The following is a 25046-nucleotide window of genomic DNA, read 5'->3' on the forward strand; positions in this document are numbered from 1 at the left end:
CATTCAATACCACAATGCCTTCTGCAGGTCCTGCAGAGTTCCTCAGAAGAATTAGACAGAAAATAATCACAGGAATCCTGAAGCTATAATTTGCAATTACAAGCAAAGACCTACAGAAAAAGAAAGGTCCTGTTACATTTCTCCTCCCTATAATAACAAAAAGAGATGTAAAATGTGTGTTTAGGGAAGATTAGAAAACAAATATTTGCTGAGTTTCTTTAGTGGTCATAAATGTACTTGAACAACTATTTTACTTTCTATTACTGAACTGAACCACTGCAGAAATTTCAGTTCATTGTCAAACAATTTTTGTTTTACACCTCTTCTGTCTTCCTGAGTATCAGATAGCATCCCTGAGTATCCCTTTACTGTTATTTAAACAAAAATATTTGAGAACGATACAGCACAATGGTATCACATTGTCTCATCCGCTGATAAGGTTATTAAAAATGCTTATATAACAACAGTTTTAGAAAACTAGATTTGGTCCTAACCCTTTGAGCACAAGCATCCTCAGACACTATCATTGATAAAAACCTTGATTTTGAAAGCTATTCCTTCATCACTTGCAAAGTGTAGCCTAACAGTGCCTTTACTGTAGTCTTGCATGAAAGTCATCACTTTTCTGTACTTTTCCTATGACAAATTTATTTTTCCTATATGCTTTTACTGGCTGGTGCAGTTGGCATGGCTTGACTGACAATGAGCCAGAAGATGTGAGTGTAGGGAAAACTCACAGCTCTCTCAGCTGTTGGCACAGTGGAGGGTAAGAGCATAGCAGAAGTGATGCATTCAAGCACAGCCCTGTGAGCTAGTATTACCTGCCTGCCAGCTTGTGAGCACTACTGGCAGTGCACGTAAACACAGATTATTCACACTCTTGTAAACTAAGAGAAAGTGTTGGAAACTAACTGCATAGAAAAATGTAACAAAATTTTGTAGGGATTCAGCTGCAGGAGCAAGTGAGCACCATTATTTGATTCCAGGCTTTTAAGAGGTGAACTAGATCAATTTATAAGCTAAAACAAATCATGAATCATGCTTTAATAAAAAACAACACTTTTGTTAAGCATGTCCATAACACATCAAACATTTTACTGTGTATTGTCACCAGAACAGAACTTTAGCCCTGTTAGGGCACTTCATATCACATATTCTTATCATTTAGGAGACCATCTTTTAATCATGATGCTCTAGTTAAGTCTTACAGAGAGTATTCTAGTAAATTCATCTATCTACTCTGAAGGGGATATAATGTCAAAGAAAACACTAAAGTTGGTGGTACTGAATATTAATTTATGAAAACAACTTATCCTAAAACCTCCAGGATCCCAGTTCACAACTTGCTGGGCATTAGTGATTTGAAGGTATTCCCACCTACTTTTGGGGGGTTTAAGAACATATTCAAAGAAATTTTGTGAATTTTCATTTGTGCATATGAAGCAGAAATCAAAAAATATTTTTCTTATTAAACCGATTCCTCTGCTTTCTAAACAAATTCTAGTTATGCTCTTGCCTTCAGAAAAGTAACTTAGAAAAACCTCAGGAGTGCTGAAAATATTATTCTTTCACTATTAAAAAAAAAAAAGAAAGCCAGAAAAAACATTGTCAGATGAGACAAAAACTAGGTTGGAATCAAGGAGGCTGAATAAGAGAATACACCCATAGTTTCAAAGATTCAAGAAAACCCAGCAGAAGTGAGAACCACACAGGGCCACATTATAGGAAACAGCATAAACACACAAGCAAGATAAACTAGTCAAAAAGTTAAAGTCTCTTTTTACTTCAGTGAAGTTCAATAAGCTATACATCCAGGAGAATGAGAAAAAGCATGCTGTAACCAGAAGAATTTATCTCAGTAAATACTGAGACGTACGTGGACAGGAGAATACATACATTAACATCAAAATCACTCTCCTTCTGGAATCAACAATCACAGATACCAAGATGAATATGGCACCATCTGACTAGCCTAAGTCTAGTTGTAAGCAGCATCGGCCAAAAAAACTGTATTTCATAAAATATATTTAAGATCCAGTAACGTATGTGGTTGAAAAGGAATGGTAGGAAGGAATATAAAGGGATCTTCTACAAATATAGTGAAGTAGATAACCAAAGCTAGAAGTGGAAAAGCTTTAGAAACTACACTAGTTGCAATATTTTTGAGAAGTGGGAAATGACAAGTAAGTTCTGTGGCAAGAAGTTCATTTTAATGGAACAGCAGTAAAAGAAATGACACAGTGGAAGCATTTTGTGTGGTCCTGTTCATATTTTCACTGGAAGGACAGAGTGCTGATTCCACCATAAGCCTTTATTAACAGCCAAATCCGACAAAATGTGATTTTAAGCTAAAATATATACATATATAAATTGTTTATTATTTAAATTTCAAAACAAGCATAGCATTCAGACTAAGAACTAAGCTCTTGCCAGTTTTATAGAACATAACACTACTAAGGTTATATATCAGTCTAAACGTTTTCTCAGCATACTGTGATGAGAAAACAGGTTTCTTTTCCCCACATTTTTCAAAGTTCGAGTAAGTCTGCTTTTCGGGGTTACAGAAATGCAATGCTTTGTTCTCAGATCACAGTGTTTCTGCTCTCAGTTGATTTCATGCTTTAAGGAAACACTGCCAACAGCCAAGAACTTAAGCCATTGAAGAACGCACGAATAGTGGTATCTGGTTCATGTAGTCCAACAACCTGTTAGGAGGCCCTGGGAAGCATTAACTGAGTTCTTGGACATTTTCAATAAGTTTCTAGTGCTTTAGAGGGTGCTCTGAACAGCATATCCTTGATTTTCTATCTTTAGTACTTCGAACCTTAGACCCCTTCCACATCTGTTATTCTTTGTAATCACTTGATTTTTCCGAACTTTTGTTTCCCTTAGCTTGTTCTCCTCTTCCAAGCAAAAGTTCTTGCGTGGGGAGCTCAACATCAACCTCTTCCAAAAGAGGAACTAATATAGCTCAGGGCCAGCAAACAAATGCCTAGGCAGGAGTGTAAAAGGACAAGCAGGTAAGGATATTTCCCTAGTCCTACAGAAATCTCCAGTAATTTATGATTTGTGGCTTTTATATTCTGTAATCTTCAAAAGATCTTTCTCCCATGAATTTTCGCAGCCATGTTAAAAATTCACATGAACTTTAAACTTCTACAGCCTTCTGCAGTCAGGAGGTACACAGCTTAAATTCAGCTTTGAGAACCATGTTCATTTGTTTTGAACCTGTCATCTGCTGATGTAACTTGATGCCCTCTTATTCCTGTACTGGAAAAGACATTAGGGGTGGTGACGGGGAAATCAGTCCCTACTCACTCCATGGTTTAAGATATTGCTTGTTTTATCTTTTCCGTACCAATGAGTCTTAGTCTACTTGGTCATTTATCACAATTGTTCCATAGCTGTACTTCATCTCTTATCAAGTTGAGAAATGAGTAGGAATGTGCATACTGCTGGAGATGAGTATAGACACTCCTTTGCTTATGTATATTAGTTATATTTAAGTGTGTAACTTGTTTGTCTAATATACCTAATGACTGACATATTTTTTGCTCCTAATGCAAATTCAATTGAATTATTATTAGCAACAAAGCTGTTTAGAACTTATTCTTCAAATTCTTCTATGCCTTATTCTCTTATTATCTAATCTAATTATCTTGTTATTATTATTCTCTGACCCTTATCTGCCAGACTTGTCTCTATTTTCTCCTTTGAACAAAACTTCAGCCTCTGGGAAAGCATCTTCTTCTAGGAACTTCCCTTAGCGTGTTTGTTTCATCTCATTCTCTTCCTTCTCCCTTCCTGCTTCTCTTTTTTTCAGGTGTTATGTATGTATTTGCTCTGGAGGTTTAAATACCACATCTTTAAATGATCTCCAAAACATCCATAGGGATGACTCTAATAGCACTTTTTAACTCACTTAGAAAAAGTATTTTAAAATTCTTATCTTCTAGTTAATTTACTTTTCTGAAGCTAAATAGAATATCGATTTGTTTGCTTTTCTTTATCCTGTACAGGGACTGTTCAACGGTAAATGCTTTGAAACTTGTCTGCATATCCCGACAGAGGAAAAAGTAAAGTGCTGATGGAACATCCAATGCCCAAATTATTTTTCTTTTCTTGACTGTCCTTTCTGATGCCCATGCTGCTGTGAGGTTGATGTCCATAATAAAATGGTGGACACAGCGTTGAGTGCATCAGCTTTTTATGTATTTATGCTACATGTATTCATCCATTTTCCTTGTATTAACCAACCCATCCTCTAGAGGGGACTAGGAATGAGATAAGATCTACAGCCACCTTCTTTTTGGAATCTAGCATGGAGGATAAAACGGCACCATGGGGAAAGCAAAACATGAATGGATTCAAAACCATCTTCACATTTGCAAACTCTGAATGCAAGTGCTAACAGACCTCTGCATCACTGAGAGCTGCTGCCAAATGGCAACAAGTCAGGTTACGCAGAACCAGCCACTGCAAATAGTAAGAGCCCAACAGTTAAACTGATACTGCCCCCTTTTTAGCACCAGACTGCTTTTTAATGGGTGCTTGAAACAAGAAATTACTTTACGAAGAGACTGTCTTGAGGTGGTACTCCTCTCAAACCACCCATCCAGAGGGTCATACGAGCTAACATGAAATGGATGGAGAAAAGTCTTAACCACCTTCAAAGGGGCAGGGTGGTGGTGGTGTCATCTTTGCTTTCACATTGGTTCTATGATTCTATTTCTTCACTCAGAGGGTGGTGAGGCACAGGAACAGGTTGCCCGGAGAAGCTGTAAATGCCCATCCCTTGAGGTGTTCAAGACCCGGTTAGACAAGGCCCTGAGCAACATGATCTAGTGGGTGGCATCCCTGCCCACGGGAGGGGGGTTGGAACTAGATGATCTTTGAGGTTCCTTCCAACACAAGCCGTTCTATGACTCGGGACTAACAGAGTACAAAAAGACTCCATATGATCAAATTCATCTTTGTCAAGGAATTCCTTGCCTTCAGTAGAACTTCTGGATTTAGGAGGCACAGGATTTAGAAACCACTGGTAGCCCTCCTAATTTGTAGGACTGAGTTTTGTATGTGAAGGCCAGATAGATAAAAGTACCTGGAGTTCTGTTACATGGAGAGAATAAAAATGGTTGGAATATCTACCTAGCAAATAGAACCTTGAATAGAAGATTGAATAGAAGACAACACTGGCTTTTTAACGGTTTTGAATAGATTGGAGAGGTCACAGACATAGCCAGATACCAGGAATCAAGAGCCATCCATCAGCCCAAAGAGATCTGCAGTATTGAAGGTAAGCCAGGGTTGAAACCAATTTTTTTTTTTCCCCTAGCTTTTCAAAACATACAAAGAAAGAAGAAAAGTTTAATCATGACAGATATTAAAAAACCGAAAAACAAGAGTGCAAGTAAGTCTGGCTATATAAGTAGTTAAGGAGAACTGGGAAGGAGTGTGCTTTGTTTCTTTTCTTGCCATACAGACTGCACATTAGGGAAGCAGATTTGCATCATGGTGCTACAGAAGGTAGGTTAAAACTGTCTGAGAGCACTAGCTCTGTAAGAGCGCTTCTCTAGCAGAAATCCATGGTGTAAGCTATAAACAATCATGAAGAACTGAGACATTTCCAATACAAACGGCCCTGGCAGACTACACGTATATAGAAAGCTACTTGAACCAGTGGAGAAGCAAATTACTTGAAAAACTTTTTGGTAAAAACCCCTAACAAAAATAGCTCTTTTACAGCACTGAAGCTTAACGGAATTATTTTACATAAAACTGTATTGAAGTTTTGGTGGATTTTTTTTGATCTTCTCCAGAGGAAATATAGACAAGAATTACATCCATGAAGCTGGCTACTAAGAAGAATGAATTTTAAACCAAATGGGAAGGTCTACACAAAGCAACAAAGAATATGCCAAGATGACAGTAGTTGGTGAAACCCAAAACATTACCCGGGGCTAATCCCCCTCACAAATCTCTTCTCAGTTTTGAGAAACTTAGCCAAATTGCAACTCTTTTAGCTGAAATTTCCCATACCAGCTGTCTGCCTCAGGCTGAATTTATTTTGGAAAACTTCAGCCAAAACTATTCAGCCATTTCAGAGAAATATTCTCACCACCTTTTATTTGGAAACTTTTAGCACTCAAATGCTTTACAGTAGGGTTTCTGAAATTAGATGGGAAAGAGAATAGAGGATATACCTATATAACCATTTATGAACATCTGTCCAATTTTGGCCAAGACTAAAATGTGCACACCCCACAGAACAGTCCTGAACATGATCTGGTGTGAAACTATAGGGCAAAGTCAGTTTCAATTTAGCAGCTGCTTCCAGGTACTGTATCCTTGGGCTGGGCTAACCAAAATCAGAAAAAGCTCTCCCCTGTGTTTTCAATATTCTCATTATCTTGCTACTTTAGTGGGATGGGAAGAGAGCTGACAGGCAGATCACATATTATTGGGAAGAAGCATGTGCTATTATTTGGGACTTAGACAGGAAAGGAAGAAATTTCTTTAAGATTTTCCTGGGGGGGGGAAATAGACAGATTAGGGGATTTGGGGTGGGACACTAAGGAAACAGGTATTGAGTGAGAAAAAATTGTGACTGATAAAGAAGACGCTGCAACAGTGAACCTGGGAAAGAGCAATAATTGGAGCTCCAAGGAAAGAGAACAGGAATGAAAGGACAAATAGATAAAGGGCAGGGTGGAAAAACAAATGTGACTTGGAGATGAGACTGGGTCCATTATGAAGACTGGGAAGGAAACAAGTGTTATAACTGGGTAAAGAAGAGTTTGGAGACAATGACTTTGAAGCAAGAAATCTAGGGCTTGCACCAGAAACCAAAGAAGCAGACTAAGTGAATGCAAGCTTTTGTTCACAATGTAAATTAATTATGTTGGTTTCAGTCCCATGATTTTTTTTTTTTTAAAGAGGCCAGCTCTTTAGTGAAGAGAAGAAACCCAGATACCTCTTCCATCAAATACTCATTTTACTTTAGTAGCACCTTCAGTTAGAAAAATGAGTTTTTCATTATAAATCTTATTCTGATTTAATTGATTTAGTTGCAATATTTATATTAGCTTTTTTTCCCCCCACTATTCCCCTAAATTGATTAAAACTAGAGAATACAATTCTGGTTTCAGTGAACAAAAATCAACTCAAGGAATTGCATAAGCTTCAACATAGTTCTGTCAGTGAGTTTTTTTTACTGATCTATAATACCAAGTTCTCTGTAGAACCAAAACCAAGTGCTTTTCCTTCTCAGCTTTTGTTAGCCCAATTACTAAACCTCACTTCAAACAAACAGCAATGAAAAGTCTAAGCAGTACTGATGCTAAGGTCACACCTTCCAACTCTATATACAGCAACAGGAAGACTACTACCTCCTTGTCTACCCTGCGGTATGTGCGTGCACCACGCTACCTCAGCTGCAAGATGACAGCATCTTACATGTTGAAATTCTAAAACCAGAGGGTAAAAATTCCTCAACTGACATATTCAGTACCATAGTGTATTCATCTGAAGTGTACTGCTAAAGGAATTTGGTGTATTGAAAGTAGTACTTGAAAAATAAATTTTCAAAACTGCTTAAGGTTGGCCTGCTTTTATCTACATAATTGAGAACTGACTCCATTTCAATTACTTTAATTCAAATACTAAAAATTGGCTTAACTGTTCCCTACTTTAATTAACAGTGGTAATTCATTTCAGTAGGATCAGAGTTCAGATATTTAATGCTTTCTGTGATCCCAAACTTACTTTCATTTCACATACAATTATGTCTGGATTATATCTTCTATCAGCATCCAGCATTAGCATCACTTTCATTACTTTACTTTTTCCTTCCTCCTTCATTAAACTAAACCATGCTAATACAGTTGTCTGGCTGCAGAAAAACATTCTGTGGTACAAATGGAGAAACTGTCACAGGTAAATTGTTAGGCCGATGTAAAGCAGCTTGTTGAAATGTCAGCCTGGAAATATAGCAAATTCATCACATGAAGGATTACTGAAATTTTACTTCAATGAATAACGTCTAACGATGACTTATGCAGTTTTATAGAAACACTAACACCTTCCTGATCTAAAACAGTACATTTACTACAGACCAACAGCAGGACACCCAATCCCTTTGCCTGGAAGCCTCAGCAACCCCATCTTTGGAGGGCAGTGTACATACTCTTAACACCATGAGCATGTTAATTGCATTTAGATTATTATCTCACAGTCCAGCAAAAACCTACTACATTTAATTAAATGAGTAAACTAACGTGGTAGTTAAAATATTAGGTAAAACCGATGTTTTTGTGTAAACATACACTCAATCACAAAATCATTTCAAAGAATCATGATGCATTCTACTTAAGCCACAAATCTGGATGGTAAACTCAAGAAAAATATCCACTAAAGATGATCTCCACAGTTTATTTACATACCAAAACACAGTAACAGCAATCATGGCCTATTATTCTTTCACTCAAAATTAGACCTTGTATAGCAATGAGCTCTCACTTTTTGTATTAATAACATAGACCCATCCTGAAAACAAGAGTTATAGAAAAGCACATTGTCCATTGTGAAACAAAGACATATTTACAGTCGACAGTGTTTAAAGTTTTCAGAATTTTCTGTGAAGCTTCTGTGAAGCTTACTACACTAGTTTCTGACTTTTGTTTATAACATTTAATATGACTCAGATGTAACTACTAGGTCCAGTCTTTTTACCCTTTTAATATGACTCAGATGTAGCTACTAGGTCCAGTCTTTTTACCCTGACTTAGAGCAAGTGACACTCTGCTCTGTAGCTAGCTCAACTTACTTCCCAAGGTGGGAAGTAAATTGCACGAGCAATAAATTGCATGAGGTATAACTTGCATGAAGAAGTGTTTCACTTGTAGTTTCAGAATTAGCACAATGATTTTCTTACTGGATGTTTTGTGAAAGGTGAGAGTTTTTCCAAGCACTAGCACGCTGCCTAGAGATGTAGCTCTCTGCCTTAGATGAAATGATCACTTGCCTTCCCAACAATGGGTAGCTCTCCATGGTCCTTCACTCTTTTCAGCTGCACCATTTCACGCATATGAGTTCATGCAGCTTTACTAATCAGCACTGGCATTCTGGGCATCTGGTTCAATTTCTAGCCTATAAATAGATTACAAACTTAAACCATGTTTCAATTACTTCTGTTACACTATTATAACATATGAAGAAAAACAAGTCCCAGATTAAGATTTCCTTCAGTGTTTGATCTCTCATACTTCATGTCAAACAAATCACGCCTTTAATTCTCAGAAAACTACTTACATGCCAACTGTTCAATAAACACCTGATCTGATAGCTTGAATTTGGGGTTATCAATAACTTGAACTAGAGCTCCAAGCTCCCCACAGCCTAAAATCATGCCTATCTGTGAAGACTTGGGCAGCTACAGAATTACGCAGCAAATGAAGTTTTGAAGTTGTCACCCATATCTCAGTAATTGAGGATCTGGGCCAGAATCATCTGAAGCCTCAACATACCGAGTATCTCTAGGGGATAAGAAAGGAAAAAAAAAAAAAAATAAATAAATAAATCAATAGAAGTCATATTTTACATTTACACAAAAGAAAGCGGGAAAATAGCATGTTCACAGATCTGAGCCAGACTCAGATCATGCTAGGATCAATCTCATGTCAAGCATCCCATATTCCACGCAAGGTAGCTTGTGTACATCCTTCGCTAAACAGTATGCTATGCTTCCTTTTGTAAAGTAAGAGGAAGACTTAAGGTAGCAAGTGAATACACAGCATCAGTTGTGTTCCTATAGACAGTGTTGGCACTAGTATTTTCCTTACAGATCAAACTAGAAGAGCAAAAGACATAAGACTACTTTAAAGGTAACTTTAATTCAGGATCCAAAATAACCTAACCCAGTACTCCACTGAAATTAGCACTATTCCATCAACTTCAACAGAAAACAAAGAAATTAAACACTCATTCAGTCACTTACTGAAGCATGTTTTCAAAAAAGAAAACCAGGCTTTAGAGATCAACTTCTGAGCCTTGGATTTTCTCTTCATTATTAATCATTATTCATTATTAATTATTCTCTTCATTATTAATCAAAAGAAAATTCATAACTTCCTAGTCTTTATAAACAACTCTGTAGTTTTCTCCATTTTTTACATTAGCCACCAGAAAGTTATCAAATTATTGTAAGGTACAGCCACAATAGGTCATCATGGGATATAGGTGGCCTCCTGGCTCTCACTCCTCTCCATGAGGACACTACTCTGAGCATATAGGTCTGAAGAGTTTTATAATTCTTGAGAAAAAAACTGACTGAACTCCCTTGGTTCAGCTTCCGGACACTTGTTGGTTAAAAAAGGTTTCTTCAGTCAGTAGTCAACTTGCTAAGAACAATGTTAAGATCGTATGTTACTTGTTATTTGTCAAATAGACTTTTCTGAGCACACATCTTGTGAAATTTTTGAAGTTATATAAAAGCTTACTTTTTTTTTCCCCATGCACCAAAATTATTTAAGATCACCTGTCCTTGTAACCAGTATACCTTTCTTCTTTCAGGCTTGGAAAACACAAAAAAAAACACAAAACAAGCCAGAATACTCACATAGCCACCCTAAAGTTTAGGCACAATCTTAGCAAGCTGCATCTGTGAAAATCCAATTCCCCCTCCCTCCCCCCAGACTGAAGCAGCACCCCTTTTTGCTCATTAGAAAAATGTATTAAAACATTAAAGCTAACAACAAGTAGCCAGAGTTTTGCATCCCTTGAAGTAACATTTGTTCAACCACCTTCTAGGGCAAATAGGTCATTTATTGACTTCATGCCTTTTAGAGATACAGCTCGGTATTCATTTCCACAAAGAAGTTGACAACTTGAATATACAGAAGACTACAGATTCCCAGCACTTGCCTCTTTCCAAACAGCGACTAAAGTATGCACACGGGCAAAAATAAAGTAAAACTACACTAAAAAGTAGTTATGAATGTAAGATATTGTTAAAGGATGCCAAGGAAATTTCTTTTTGAGACTGTGCAGGAAGTGAATATGAGAGACAAGTATATTGAACTAAAGTGTTATTCCCATTTTCACTAAAAAGACACATATTCACGAGAAATTAAAGTCAAAATGGTTATAGTATTCCACCAGTACTATTTATACATGAGCCTAAGAATGTTTATTTTTTTGCAAGTTTTCACTACAATGATAACACATTTAGGCTTTTCTATAGGTTTGCAATTTTGGATCTCTAGCACACATTAACAGTTAACTAATTTACAGCACTTGTTGACACCTTCCAAAGAAGCTCTTGGCTAGGTAATACACAAGCTTCAACTAAATTAACGTTACAAGAACTTTCTGTTCTCAAAGTCAGTCCTTGGAAAAATTGGTATTCCCAACAACTGTAGTTTAGTTATGTAAAATTGCGCATTTAAGTGATAAGATCCCAAAGAATTATGTCAAAAAAAAAGAAATCAAGCAAAAAAAGTAGCAGCTATGCACAATATATGTGTAATAACTTCTGTAATATTTTGGCAGACCAGTTTGTTTACCCTATTCAAATTCGAAGTGCTTTATTCATACACAAGCAGTAACTTATTTCAGGCACAATCCTCAAGGATCTCGTCACTTAAATCAGCAGCCTTATGTGACTAAGCACCAGAAATGTTAGAAAAAAAGAGTATTTGCACAGATGTTAAATACCAATGCAGGCTACAGTTGTTATGGAAAAACATAGAAAAGATTTCAGATGGATTTAGAATAGCCACTGTACTTGTTTCCAGTAATACTGAATATCAAAGAAGATGACATGAACTGTAGTAATGAGTTTGCATTTTCACACTGCCTTTCAGGCATGGTCATATATTATTTTTCTGTCAGCAGTAGTTGAAGATGTTACCAGTTGTACTCTCCCTTTTAATCTTCTCCCACCCTCATCATCATGACTCACTGTTCTCTCTCCCAGTCTTACCACAGACCACTTTGTTTCTATGCAATACTAAAAATATATTTTAAAGGGCCAAGGATCTAACAATTTCACAGATACAATTTAGAGAGCAGCCAGAGAAACATCTGAAAAGGCACAACTATGGGAATGATAACTTCTGGCGTTAAAGCAGAAGCAAAATACTGGAACATGCAAGCTCAGACTGAACCTGCTGTTGACAGAAGAATCAGGTGTAACTACAGCCTTAACCGTTAAAAAGCTTTGTGCGCCTTAATGTCTACTAAAAGATCACATAAGCTTTAAATTAAATTTAATGTGTAGGTACTGCTCCCCTCCCCTACAGAAACATTTAACAGCATCCAGTTTAATGTAAGCATCACCATTTTTTTTTTACAGCTACTTAAACAGCCTCTATGATTTCAGAGTCGCACGGTAAGTAGTTAAGCTAGGTTTGAGCTTATTCAACGTGACTGTCAGAAGTGACAACTTCTGTGTTTTGGAGACAAATATTTGGCACCTCTTCTGCATGGATATAGCAGCCCTGAAAAGCAGCAAGACCAGAAATAGCTCTTTAAAAGGTCCATTCCTACTGAGGCAGGGCAGAAATAAGCAGAACAAGACTGGGCTGACAGTACTGTTCCTAGTCTACTTGCTTATGTTCTTCATAGTGCACTACGAGGAACTTGACCTAGACTTCATCAGCCTAAAGATAACGGGTGTGGCTTTAAAATACGTACCCTTAACTTAGACACATTTGATTGGTTATGCAACCCTTGAACTCCAACCTCAGCTATTCATGGGGATGGCTCATGCAGAATGTATTCACGTTGATTTCAACGACTGTTCTCTTGTGAACAGATAAGAAAATAAATGACTATATTATTGAGGTACACAATAAATAACATACGGAAAGAGAAGAGGATGCTTCAGAGAGTTGCTTTAAATCGAAGTATTTCAAGTGTTCCTGAACAGGGTTATCCTTTGATAGAAACATGAAATAGGGAACATTGATGTGACAACACAAAACTAGCAACGGTAACTGTAACCTTACCTTCTCAAAGGAGGGAAAAAAGAAAAAACAGAAAACTGCATACTTAACAATCTTTCTTCTCAATAATTTATCAACAAAGTAACTGGATACATCCAAGGCGGGGGTTGCTGTAATTTGGTTTGGGGTTTTTGTTTGCAAGCCTAGATCAAAATAGGAAGTGCTACATCACAAGTATAATCTCTGCTTCAAGTAAGTAATAAAGAATGTACAACAATTTCTTAAGAGTACATAATAAAATCCACCGAACTGCCTGAGACTTGATGAAAGGCACTAGTTTAGCTTCTGCTGAACAGGAATTCTGCTGTTGATCCGTTCTTTACATGGAAAGGTAAAATATCAGTAAGATACTCTTTAAATGACTGAAAATACATTTAACAGAAAACTCCTGATAAAAACAGTAAAAACAGCAAACTCCTGTAGAAACAGTAGCACTGTAAAACAAACTACTTCCATGCAGGATCATCAGAAAAGAAATCATCTGAGGAAAAAAAAGACTATTAAATCAATCAACTACTGATTACAAGTCACAAACACACTTTTTAACATGCCCAGTTCCCCCTCCCCATCCCAGGTGGTTCAAAAGAACCCAGAGGCTCAGAGAAAAAGCAATGAAAAGTTACACACTACAAAATACTATAACACAAGATTTTCTTTATTTCAGGACTGTACAAAGTATAAATGTAAAGATATAATACACCAAGGTAAACCTTTAAAAAAAAGGTATTTGAGTATTTAAACAACAATACTGCAATACTGCCATCAAAAAAAATGCCTTTATTATTTCCCGTTAGGAAATTTTACCTTATGGAGCGATACATCATGAAATCAATTGTTGTACATCTAGGGAATTTACCAATAGAGCTCTCTTCCACTGGGGTATACACTTTGATTTGTCTCATGTGAGTGTCTCTTCCATTTTGGTGATTAGCTAGAACAGCAATCTGAATCATAAATGTGCGAATAGGCTTCTTATGGGGATCTGTTAAAGGAACATGAATCCAGCCGCTTGGTTCCACTAATTCAAGTTGCTGTCAAAAACAAGACAAAAAAGCAAAGTATTCAGGAACAGTTAATATACATAATGTAAATGATCACATGATATTTAATGATATTAAACCTAATACAGAAGAGTCTTGCAGGTCAGATTTTAGTTACTTTTTAAAATCAATTTGAAGTAATAGAGTTGAAAACTCACAGCTAATTTACTGCTGGCGTAATTGAATAAAAAAGCATTTGACTACAGTTGTGTCTGCTTTTACCTCTCAGAATCTGCCCTTCATTTTGCACCTTAGGCTTAAAATAAAAAATGAATATAAAAATAGACTTGAATATAAAATCAAGTCAAAACACTACTATTTGTATCTTGCTAATAAAGTACACTACTCAAAAATGACAAAAATCTGCATCTTTAAATTGTTTGAACCCTTATCTACACACCCTGATATAAAGTATGCTAGAATGACTTAGATAAGAAATTAAATCCACATGAGCAAGTTTTCAGAATTCCTTCAGTTATTAGAGGGATTGAAGAGGAGTAAGGGGAAGGTGACAGAGGAAAAAATACAGGATAACTCATGGACTTCATATCACCATGTAGTTATGTGTGTTAAGACAAATGCCTAACCAATTAATAACTGCTGCATGGCCATTTAATCACATTTTGAGGCCCATTTTGACTTGACTTTCACACAACAAGCCAAGTGTAATTTGATTATTTTTCTTTTTTTTTTTTCCACTTCTGATCCTACAGAAACCAATGTCAAAGCAAACAAAGAAATGCATTTTGTTAACTCTAAACCACACTACTGACACGTCAGCATACTGAAATCCAGCTAGATGTTATGCAGAAGTGTGGTGACAGCTTTTGTTTAAAGCTAGTTGCCCAACTTCAAAGCACAGCTCAAAACACATATAGAAGAGCACACAAGTCAGAAGCAGTCTTCCAGAGGGGGGTGGGGCAGGAGATCAGTTCTCCATAAGCAAGTGAATTTCACAAAGCTAAGCAAATAGACTGCTCTTCTTAGCAGATGAGTTCCTCTGTAGAAGAGGTATGCTTTGAGCAGATCAATATTCCCATTTTTCTCCTGAACACGCTGCAAGACAAACATCCCATCAAATGCTTAAAAAGCCTTGATGAAGATTTTTTTAAAAGATCCACGAGATCTACTGATCCAGAGGCATTACCAAGCACTCTAAGGGAATGACCCAAGAAATAAGGGAAGTCAAAAGTACACTTGATGACTGCTTTAAGGTTAAAGAGACAGAAAAAAACAACTCACACACCTGTACTTTAAGAAAAGATTCCAGTGCTGCAGGCACTCCAACAAATCATTTTCAAATTATCAGATTATTTTTTTTTGCATAGGAAGCTTCAGGTAGCAGTTAGCTTTAAAAAGGAATAAAAATGATCTACTGTTGAAGCAGCTTTATGTAGGGAAATTCATCATTGTGAGGTAGTAGTGAACTGTTTAGCACAAGCATGCTTTCTATCTCCACTGTAAACAGAAAGGATGAGGATCCCAGTAATATGTTATTCAGCTAACGCTAAGGTAAAGTGCCTCTGATTTGGAATAGAATTAAGAGATTATAGCTAACTGAATTTGCATTTTAATATTATTTTCAAAGTTTACAAATTTTGACTGATGATTCAAAATGAAAATTTAAGTTCCAGAGCTAAAAAATTGGGTTTTTATGCTTGGATCAGTATGAAATGGATTAGTTAATAGACTTTCTTTAGGTTGACGCTATTGGTTTCAGGCAGATCTAAAACAGTCCAGGTTTGTTTATTTTATTGGCAAAGAAATTGCGAAGAGTGAAATGACTCCAGCTCCAGAATCAAACGAGGTACCAAGGGATTGGCAAAATTGGACTACTTTTTCAAAAGGAAGTTAGATGCTTATGGCTTCCACACACACAATCACAACCTAAGAAAACTACTAAGGTCATAAAGATGAGCACTTCAATGTTGAGAGTTGCAAATGCAACTCTGCTCAGTTTCCCCATGTCGTAGGGCATCATTTTAAATTAAATATTTATCAATACTTTGTTTCATCCCTTATCAATGGAAGCTAGTCATATGCTTTATCTGTAGCATGTTATTTTTCAATCCTGCTATATATGCAATGAATTTCTTCCCTAGCCTTTCTAGGATGGTGGGACTAGTAGCCTCTTCATCTGTAAAGCAGTCAACTGAGACATTAAGTTACTGAAATTATAATATCCCCTAGTTTCAGATGTCAAATTTGGCATGCTTCGGAGCTGATTTTTCCTGACCTTAGTAACATACAGTATTTTGCATGAAGTTTAGCTCCCACAGAGTCCACTTGCAGCTGTAAGTGTTCACATTTCTGCAAGTTAATAACATTCTCAAATCAGCCACTGGAACACACGATATATGAGTAGCCACCTAGGAACACGGTTATTTGAGTGTACTGTGTAAAAGAGACCATGACTAAGCACAGATTGCACGCAATTCTTTGAGCAGTACTCAAAAGAAGTCTTTGTGGCTGAGAATTATTTTATTCCTTAACTCTCCTCTGCTTCGCTTACTCCACATGTTCCAACTTGTGTAACAGTTGAATACACAAGCCTTTATTGCAGAAATCCTCGACTCATCCCCAAAATAGACCCCACTCTAATCCAACAATTGTCTCTTGGAAGAGATATACGAGACTCTTGAATGAGATTGTAGGGCAGACTACAATAGAGCAAGAGGTCTGGAGTTAGATGTAGACGTTTGAAAAAAAGTGAGCTCTTGATCTCATAATCTAACATTCCTGTACTATAACTTTGTTGTTGTTGTTTGTTGTTTCTCATTTACTTGTTTTTAATTGATGCCTCCATAGCTCAGCAACTAGTACTCATAGTTCATTCAACTACTGAAGTTTAAATACAATAACTATTATCTGAACATCCACCAGAAAATGAAGTGATATTTTGCCAGTGATGCACACATTTTGTGTAACCAGAAGAACGCTACAAGTGAGACACGCAAGCACTCCTAAACTCTATTCTCTTCTATATCTGTCATACTCTTTCAGACAAGTAAGATGATTTCTTTTTTTTCAAAGAGCCCAGGTCCATCGTTTTAAAGAAGGAATAGGACATGGGAATAGGCAGTAGTAGTACAAGACAAAATGCTGCCCACTCTTAGTTCAATGTCAGCACCCAGATCCAGCCACTACAATTTGTAGCAGAAATGGGATGAAATATGCAGCTCAGTTCTGCCTGGAGCATTCCCAGTGCGAACAGAATCTAAAGGAAACTTACTGTGAAGTTTTAAGAAATTCCTATTAAGCCCATGCAAATGGCAATCTTTCAAAGCCTTGTAAACTGGCCTGGAAATTTGGGTGGATTTTTACAGGGAGGCAAAAGGCACATCCTCAACACAAAGGCTGAAGTCTTGCCAAATTTCAAATCCTTGCTTCAGAGCTTGGGGGCACTGGAGCATCAAAGAAGGACACCAGAATATTCTCACACAAGCAAAATAACATACTTTTCACTAGCCTTATTCTTGGAACAGAGCTCCTTTGGCTGTAACTTTCCAAAAAAATTCTCCCAAAGCAGACATCTGGCACGAAAAAATCACAGTCTGAACTGAACTTTGGCAAAAGTTTTAAAGTAACTAAGAGTTAAGTCTTAAAATAGAAAGGGTCACACAACCTTAAGTACAGGTTGCCATTAGCGATTCTACCTGCAGTAAATACTATACTTTAAAGCCATTTCAGCTGACTTTGCTTCAAACCCTATTCTTTAAAAACACTAAACACTGCGTATAGATGTTCCATGCTAACTCTAAAGAAAATGTGACACTTCCTCAAAATGGATTTAAGTTTTTTCCTGTATTTTTTCCTCCTATGTAGGTCATTTATTAAGAATCAGTCACCATTAACTGGTCCTCCAGGAAAGTTTTAAATATCAGCTATGTTACTAATTACCTAAGCAAAATTAAAAACTGGAAGTTTCTTTCTTTGTTTTATCAGAGAAGATCAAATAATTAAACAAAGTAAAGAATCAATGAGAGTTAAATATTAGTAGCTCTGGACAGTTCCTGTAGCTCTAAGCTAATCCTATATATGATGTGCTAAAAATTTGCTGTTTTAAATTCATTTCTAATATGATAAATTTTGTGACCACTGGTAAACAAGCAGAGTGTGAAAGTCAAAATAAAGGAATAAACAAAGGGATAAAAATTGAAATAGAAAGTCACTCACCTGTCCTTTGCTGCTGTTATATACTCTTATCTATCTCTTCTCCTGCTTTCTCTCCATTCCTTTCTTATTTTCCTGTCCTTTGTGTGCTATGGCTTTACATATGGATTACTCGAGTAGGAGTATATGTTATTTTGAAAGCCAAAGTAGAAATAATGTTGTCAATGGAAAACCCCATCACCAAATTAATAACCCTGTTTCTTCGCTTTCTTGTATAGTCCAGAGGTTCTAGAAAACTCCATGCGCATTTGGCAAAGATACTACTACCACTAATGGATGCTCTACCATAGAAGATGCAAACTCCACACACACAAAACATCAAGGCCAAAGCAAATTGAGACTACACTTCAGAGAGATGATAAAATACAAGACCAAAACTTTAATAAGAAACTTGTTCTATGCTGGTTTTTCAGGCCTTATAGATAGTCAAAATCATTCAACTACTACACTTCTTCCTTTAAATTTAATAAGGAAGTTACAAGACCTTTCCAGCAGCATAGCATTAAAACTATTTACATTAACCACTTCAAAGAGAAAGAAGTCACAGTAAGGACGGTGTTAATAGGCTATGGGCAGCAGATAGAAAGAAATCATCCTGAATCAACCACGACAAAGCAACACAGGTAGACAGGAAAAAGTCTTACCAAAAAAAAAAAGTAAAAATAAAATAAAAAAAGACAGCAATCCTACACCCCTTCCCCTCCCCCAGCACCTCTCCCAAGAAATCCCCATCAGAATTAGTGAAACATGGTTTTCTGCACATTTGTCCCAGTCACCTACCCTGGACCTACTCTTTGGGTAGGAGGGCACACAAGCCCAGCTATGGTTGGTTCACAACTCTGCATGCTGACTGCCAGCAGCATGCTGCCTGCCTGGTCAGCCATCTACTACCACTGCTGAGGATGGTTGTGAAGCTAATGAACATTCTCCTCAGCAGCTGAACTCCTCTAGCCAGTCGTAAGCTCACAAAAACAAGCTGAATTCACTGCTGAATCCCACAATTCAGTTGTTAATTTCAACTGCAGTTGGCCAATAACAGCACAATAGCACGCACAGATACAATGACCATAGACTACGTTTTCCTTATCTGTCCACAAAGGAACAGTTCAAGTTGGACAACTCAACTAGACCAGGAAACTTACAATTTTTGAGATTAGAGAAATTTGCTTGACAGCAAGTGAATCATGAGCAAGTCGTGCTATTTCCAAACATCAGGAAAACAACTAGCATAGAACACCTAAAGATAACCGATACACAATGCAACGTGATCTTGGCAGCTACTGTTAACTAAAGAATTACATCATCATGCTACAACCTTTACCTCACACAGCATATTTCAAAACACAAACAGTTTTACTGTTTCTTGAGGCAATTATTTCAGACTAGTAAGAATTGGTTAGTCTTTCCTGATACACGAAGCCACTAATTTCATGTGGTCATTAAAGTGGGACAGGGCCTGGATAAACTTGCCTTCTTAGACAGGGATGATTTGAGTACAGTAACTCCTTTATGACCTCTCTGCAGCTACCTGCCTAAAAGAGTATATACAAATAAAAGGTGGTTAAGGCCTTCTTACATCATTCCCCAATCTTTCCCATACAGTAGTTTTTTGAGACCAGTCTGGTGTCATATTCAAATTAATTCATCTTCTACAGGGTATCCACTTTAGAGGGCTAGAGCCCCAGAATGTACATAAATACTCTGCAAGAAGTCTGCCCATGAATTATTTTCACACCTGAGCACCACACTGTTGTTTCTTAGAAAGTGATTTATCCAAACAAATTTTTCTATTGTACTTAATCCTTCTTAAATTGAACATTGACCTCTTTCCTATATTCAGTGATATTCTGTTTAAATCCTGTGGTCTATTGAAAGTGGTATGTAACTCAAACTGCTACTTCTACTAAGCTTATAATACCGAAGTTGTTTGTTATATTTACAGTAGCTAACACCCATTCAAACAATGCAGGATTTTTGCTGCCCTACAAAGATATAGAAAGGACAAAACCATTACAAGTAGTTTCATATTCAGGGTCATTACAAACATAGCCCAAAGCATATGCTAGACAGGGCTCCCAGATACCAGAAGGATGACCTCCTCGGTGCATATACAGGAAGAAGCAGCAGTTTCCGTTTTCTACGTCTGCTGGAAAAATTGTTTTTCCTGACGAAGCAGAGAATTACTACTGCCATCACAGCTTTAGCAAGGTACAGTATAATTCTCAAGATGTTCGTACTTGATCATCTGTACTACTACGACTGCCTATAAAACAGGCTGTGAAAACAAGCAGCACTTGATTTTGGTCTTTCTACTTTTCTTGTAAGACTGTCAAAGCCACCTCTTTTTGAGTGACTTGCCACCTTTGAAATTGAAAGAAATGGCTAAACTCTTCATATTGCGGGACCTCTCTCAATTATTTTTCAACTATCTTGGGAATCTGGAGAGGTCCCAGTAGACTGGAAGCTGGCAAATGTTCTGCCAATTTTCAAGAAGGGTAAGAAAGAAGACCCTAGCAATTACAGGCCTGTCAGTCCCACATCAGTGTCTGGTAAAATTATTGAGAAGATGAAAATTATTGAGAAGTCATTGGTCCCAGCCAACATGGGTTCATGAGGGGTAGGTCCTGCCTAACAAATTTAATTTCTTTTTATGATAAGATCACCCATCTAGTCGATCAAGGGAAACCAGGTGATGTGATCTTTTTGGACTTCAGCAAAGCTTTTGGCACTGTTTCCCATAGGATCCTACTGGACAAAATGTCTAGCATTCAGCTAAACAAAAACATCGTGCAATGGGTGAACAATTGGCTGACGGGCAGGGCTCAAAGGGTTGTGGTAAATGGGGCCACATCTGGCTGGCGGATGGTCATTAGTGGGGTCCCTCAAGGCTCCATTTTAGGGCCAATCCTCTTCAATGTTTTTATAAATGATTTGGATGTAGGACTAGGTGTTTTGAGCAAGTTTGCCGATGACACCATACTTGGAGGAATTGTGGACTCGGATGAGGGTGGAAAGGCCTTGCAGAGAGATCTGGACGATCACCAACCACATGAAGTTTAACAAAAGCAAGTGCCGGGTCCTGCACCTGGGACGGGGCAACCCTGGCTATACGTACAGACTGGGCGATGAGATGCTGGAGAGCAGCCCCGCAGAGAGGGATCTGGGGGTTGTGGTTGACAGCAAGTTGAATATGAGCCAGCAGTGTGCCCTGGCAGCCAGGAGGGCCAGCCGTACCCTGGGATGCATCAAGCACGGCATCGCTAGTCGGTCAAGGGAAGTGATTGTCCCGCTCTACTCTGCACTGGTGTGGCCTCACCTCGAGTACTGTGTGCAGTTCTGGGCACCACAGTACAAAGAGGACATTAAACTGTTGGAGAGTGTCCAGAGGAGGGCAACAAAGATGGTGAAGGGCCTAGAGGGGAAGTCATATGAGGAGCAGCTGAGGTCACTTGGCCTGTTCAGCCTGGAGAAGATGAGGCTGAGGGGGGACCTCATCACAGTCTACAACTTCCTTGCAAGGGGGAGTGGAGAGGCAGGTGACCTATTCTCCATTATCACCAGTGACAGGACCCGTGGGAACAGTGGCAAGCTGAGGCACGGGAAGTTTAGGATGGACATCAGGAAGAGGTTCTTCACCGAAAGGGTGGTCACACACTGGAACAGGCTCCCCAGTGAAGGAGTCACTGCACCAAGCCTGTCTGAATTTAAGAAGAGATTGGACTGTGCACTTAGTCACATGGTCTAAACTTTTGGGCAGACCTGTGCGGTGCCAGGAGTTGGACTTGATGATCCTTATGGGTCCCTTCCAACTCAGGATATTCTATGATAAATCTAAGTTTGCCTTTCTACATGCTTAATTAGTTCTTACCATAGAGTTATATTAAAAAAAGACCTTTTCAAAGCAGGTGTTCTCAATAATGTATTCTTCCAAGCAGAGGAAGATTTTAATAAAATAAATGCTGTTTTCATAAATGAAGCATTTATCAATACAAAGACTTTCTCCAAGTTGTGTAATTAAATACGTGAAAGCCTTTTCCCTGCTTAGCTTACTTATTTTATTCCCAGCTATCCAAATATGTTTCTACAACAACTAACAAGAAAGAAGGCTGGTCCAGTTTACAGAAATTTTCTTTCCCTAACTGTCATGCCCTACCACACAGCTATCAGAATTCACAATCAGTAGACCTATGCATAATGCCAGTATTTGAACTGTCAACACTGGAAGTAGCAGAGCTTGGGCTTCAGCCATCACTTCACTTAGGAAGGAAGAGAACCAGTTAATAGCAGTGATGCACCAGTTCCAACAGAAAAATGAAGCAGATCCAAAAGAAACTTCGCAAGTTCCAAGTGAGTCAAAGGAGGGACACCACATTAGCAGCTTAACAAGAATCACAGAAACATGCTCAAAGAACCCACTGTGAAAAGCACACTTCTTTGCTCTAACGAAGCAACGACCACCTAAGGAGGTGGCTCTGTGGTCTTAATCAGTCACCTCCTTAAACGGTCAAGAAATCTAACTTCAGTCCATTAGGCAGAAGTTTTCCATTCTTCCCAACAGTAGCTGCTGAAGAGTCTAGAGGAGCACACCCCATCCCTCAAGAAGATTCAACTGTAATTTAGGCAGACAGGAGACTAGCTGTAGAATAAGCCACATTAGGCAGTGCTACATGCAGATATTTAAGACTCATATCATATATAATCTTTTTGTTCAAACGAGCTGAAAAGAAACTTTTAGGAAGACTAGGAAGGCTGAAAAACAGAGGTCAAAGATCCTTGCAAAAAAAAAAAATTAGAGAACTTTCTTTAGACTATTCTACTCCAGATTAAAACAGTCAAAGTTAACCAATACCCAGGTAGTAAGGAATTGTACCTGATTGAAATACAAATAGCAATAAAACAATAAACATGTCACAAAATATGTGCCTAAGCCTAGTAGTACTACAGAAGTCCACTAGACCAGAGACCCTGAAAAATTTACTAGAAGGACACTCAATCAGCTCAGTAAAATAACAGAAAAACACTATGAAAAATGCCAAAATACGAGGCCACATTTTCAGAAGTACATTAAATTTGCTGTCATTTTGTACAGATCAGTTTTCAACACATCTTGTTGAGTTTCTCTCAAAATTATTTGTCCCCATATAAATGATGAAATGCGTCAAGTGTTCCAATTCAGTTTACGCAATTAAACAGCTTGTGACAGTGCATAAATGTCCAGCCACTCTTCCTTTCAATCATTTCTAAACTGTGGAATGAAGTGGTAAGAAGTCTTGTGAAAATTAAATATTCTTTAGAAAACACTGTAAAGTGGCACTTCTGCTTTAATGAGTCAAGCAAAAGCAGCTCACCACCTTCTTGAAGATCTTTTACAGTGATCTAGTAAAAGACAAATACTACACAAGTTGTAAAAGAACAACAGACAGAGGTACAAAAGGATTCAAGCCCTATACAACTGTTTTTATTTTTTAAACAATACTTAGTAAATGGGATAAAAACACGAAGTTTCATCTAGTGTGATGTCTGGAACTAAAAACGTAACACTTACACAGGTATCACTGAAAATTTTAAGTACTTTTTGCACATGAGAAATCCAACTAGATGGATGGATAATCTTCAGAGATCAGGTTTTGTTGTTGGTTTTTTGCATTTTATCAGGAATGACAAAAATGTTTGAAACTTGATCCCAAGTTTATTGGAACCATGCCCCCCACTCCAATACCCCATTGCCATTACTACTAACCTGAGCATCAATACATGTCTGCCATGGCTATCCAACAGGAAACTGTGATATGGAATTGCATATGGGCATTCCCTTTTTGCATCATCTCAAGGACACAAATATATTTGAAGAAATAGAAATCCTCAAAACCAGTATATTGTCAGTGTCATGCACAAGTCCTGTACTGCCTTCCCTACAAAAAAAAGTCTTGGTCCATTCTCATTTCCTTACAGTTTAACACCTAAATTCCTAGCATTTCCAAGAACAATAGGGGGGTTAATCACAGTAGCCCAACTACAACACCTCCAAGAATCACAGTTACTGTAAGAAAATAGGTACTCTACAAAAACACATCAATAGGTTCCCAGCATGGGTAACCAGCATGCCACGTCCCATCTACATGGTAGGCAAGAATTAGCAGCTATGATGCTCAAACAGATTCTTGTACTGCCTCTCTGGATATCATATTCAGACTACAGAAGCACAACACATGCTGGACAGTGTCAGTGAGTTATATCACATTGCCCCCTTGTAGATCACAAACTGGAACATTTCCGAGTTAAGCAGATAATGTGAACTAAGTTATAATGCAATCTAAGTTTTCATTTAGCAGAAGTGATTCACTAGCCAACTTGTGAAATTGTTTCACTGACAAGTGCATTTTGATATTCTTCACAACGGAGTGCCCTGATGTTTCGAATTTCCCCACATAGGATGGGTGGGTTTAGGGAACAGTTCAAATAATTTGATTCTACCTATAAAACAATGCACTCTCTTTCCAGATGTACTTCATTGATTCAGAGAATTTCAATACTACAACATGAAGAACAGCATATTGAATCTTAGTCCATGAAACGTTAAAGAGGAAAAAGTTAGGTTTTTACAGTCATTGTCTTTGCAGTTTCCATCTTTGAAGTCTTCTGGCACTAGATGAGGAGCATGTAAGACATGCTCCAGGACATACTCACCAGAAAGTCCAGTCAGACAGTCCATGTAAGACATGCTCCTGGACTGCCTGGTGAGTATGTCCATAAGTCTACTGTCAAATGGGAGAAATTGCACGTGCTCTGGGATCTCCAACACTTATGACATGGAATCACAATAAAAGCA

The 25046-nt window shown here is 37.8% G+C and overlaps 1 protein-coding gene across 6 annotated transcripts in view; it reads right to left on the bottom strand.

Annotated features, from left to right (window-relative positions):
• The window catches only part of ANAPC10 (anaphase promoting complex subunit 10), a 130963-nt gene that overhangs the window by 77412 nt on the left and 28505 nt on the right, over nt 1-25046 (bottom strand). The window contains exon 5 of one of the 6 annotated variants that reach the window (XM_013175055.3): nt 8417-14035. The exons of 4 other annotated variants lie outside the window; for them this stretch is intronic. In XM_013175055.3, the coding sequence (XP_013030509.1) occupies nt 13805-14035 (231 nt within the window). In that variant the 3' untranslated portion in view covers nt 8417-13804. Of the gene's footprint in view, nt 1-8416; nt 14036-25046 lie in introns of those variants that run through there. One more of the 6 variants, XR_007166118.2, reaches the window with a different exon arrangement.

The sequence above is a fragment of the Anser cygnoides genome, chromosome 4, assembly GCF_040182565.1.
Source record: "Anser cygnoides isolate HZ-2024a breed goose chromosome 4, Taihu_goose_T2T_genome, whole genome shotgun sequence".
NCBI lineage: Eukaryota > Metazoa > Chordata > Aves > Anseriformes > Anatidae > Anser > Anser cygnoides.